At 44.7% G+C, this 1,887-nt stretch overlaps 1 protein-coding gene across 1 annotated transcript; it reads left to right on the top strand.

Annotated features, from left to right (window-relative positions):
* The first annotated feature begins 729 nt into the window (after nucleotides 1-729).
* Nucleotides 730-1,887, top strand: LOC119547465 (protein phosphatase inhibitor 2). The gene has a single exon (XM_037854350.1). The coding sequence runs from the start codon at nucleotides 852-854 to the stop codon at nucleotides 1,731-1,733; it is 882 nt and encodes a 293-aa protein (XP_037710278.1). The 5' UTR covers nucleotides 730-851; the 3' UTR covers nucleotides 1,734-1,887.

The raw sequence follows: 1,887 nt of genomic DNA, 5'->3' as shown, positions 1-1,887 counted from the left end.
AGTGAAGTGTTTTGAAGTGGCAGCTGCCACAGAGCCAACTGCAATTGCCACAACTGCATTGGTGGCCCCGCGCTCTTATCATCGCATGATTTACCGCCCCCTTTTCCCACATTTTCCACTTTTTCCTCCATTTCCATCCTCTATCGGAGGTAACATGTTTGTGATGAATATGTTTACATCAATAACAAAACTCCACTATGAAGCATCAATAATGAAGCGTTGCTCTGACTCCGCTTCATAAAACCCCCCCATTTGCCCCATCCACCCAACACAAACAAAACCCCCCTTTCTGAACACGTCAAAATGAGTTTACTTTGTGGTTTTGATGGCTGCGATTGCAGCTCTGCCCTCATGGAGTATGAAGTATCGAGTTTTGAGTACCAAATACATTCATCTACACACGAGTATATCGAGTTCCTGACATCCTCAACCCAAAAACAACAGTAGAAGTAATGGCAGGAAGGATTATTCAGAGGTTGCGATAGGGAAACCACGGAGCACTCGACTTTTGTGAAAGTAATTCCGTCTACTGTCTGTTTGGGGATTACTTATTATCCGTGATTGGAGGTGGATGATTTTTAGTTTTTTTTTTTCCAAATGGAACCAGAAAGTTAACATAACCACGGGTAATTGAAATGAGAGAACAAAAATAATATATTATAGAAGGCTTAAACCAATTGTTGAAGAAAGTAGGCAGTGACTTTTACCTTCCCCCAAAACATAATGAATTCAGTCAGTCGAATAGTACAAGTCAAACAAGGTACACAAGCCTACACACAGCTCCCAAATAGGAGCTTTACATTTAAGTACATCCCATTTTAAGACCAATTCTACACCAGCAAGCAAGAACAATGGAGACCGAGTATTCGAAGGGTATCCTGAAATCTGGGGCGAATAGTGCGCAACTCAATCTCAAGGCGGCCAAGTTCGATGAGATAAACATATTGGCCACATTCCATCCTGTTGGCAAGGATTATGGCCACATGATCATCGATGAACCCAAGACTCCGTTTGTCTTCGAAGATGACTTGCCCAAGGAGTTGGATACAAATGCTCTGATCGAAAAGTTGCGCCAGACTTCGAAGTCGGAAATGCCGGCATTTGGGATCGAAGGAGACTCTGATGATTCCTCGGCGGACGATGACTTTCCCGAATCTGTGGAGGAGAAAGTGCGTCGAATGGAGTTTGAGAGCCGTCGCAGGCAGCACTACAAGGAGTTCTTTTCGGTTCCCCTGGCTCGACGCCTTATAGCCGAGGAGTTCGGCGAGCCGAGCACTCCCGAACCCAGTATTTGCAGTGAGAAGGTAGTGGAACAGAATGAGAACTGTTGTGAAGATGATCAAGAAATTGATGGAGAAGCAAGCCATTTTTCAGGCAGCAGGTCCTCCCGTTCTGCCAGTAATTCCGAATACAGGGCTTCAGAACGATCTGACCTCGAGCCCGGACTTTCCCCCAGCCATCATTGCTACCAGAAACTGAAGGCCGACATCTATAACCAGCCCCCAGAGGAATTGGCCTCATTGAGTCACCTGCATCGTCTGCCGTCGGTCAACGATGATGATCCCAATCAGGAACTACGAGTTCCAAACACTTCCGTCGTTCCGAGTGTTCGACCAACCTTAGAAGGTGACAAGATATCGCCGAAGGTCAGTCACTCAAAGACGGCAACTGTACGTATTTGCAAAACCAGTTCCGATACTCGGGCTGGCACCTCTAAGAAGGTGGTTCGTTAAAATGTCTTCGATTCTCTTTTCAAATGGGCGTGTTTTTATAAAAAATTGTATGTTAGCCTATGAAAAATCCTGTGAACCCATCAGGTTATAAGCTCGAAATTTATGTTAAAAATACGATGTATAAATAAATCTGGCGGTTAATTGTTCATATCTA

This window comes from Drosophila subpulchrella, chromosome 2L (genome assembly GCF_014743375.2).
Source record: "Drosophila subpulchrella strain 33 F10 #4 breed RU33 chromosome 2L, RU_Dsub_v1.1 Primary Assembly, whole genome shotgun sequence".
Lineage (NCBI taxonomy): Eukaryota > Metazoa > Arthropoda > Insecta > Diptera > Drosophilidae > Drosophila > Drosophila subpulchrella.
Note: the sequence above shows the minus strand (reverse complement) of the source record. Positions and strands in the feature narration are given on the sequence as shown.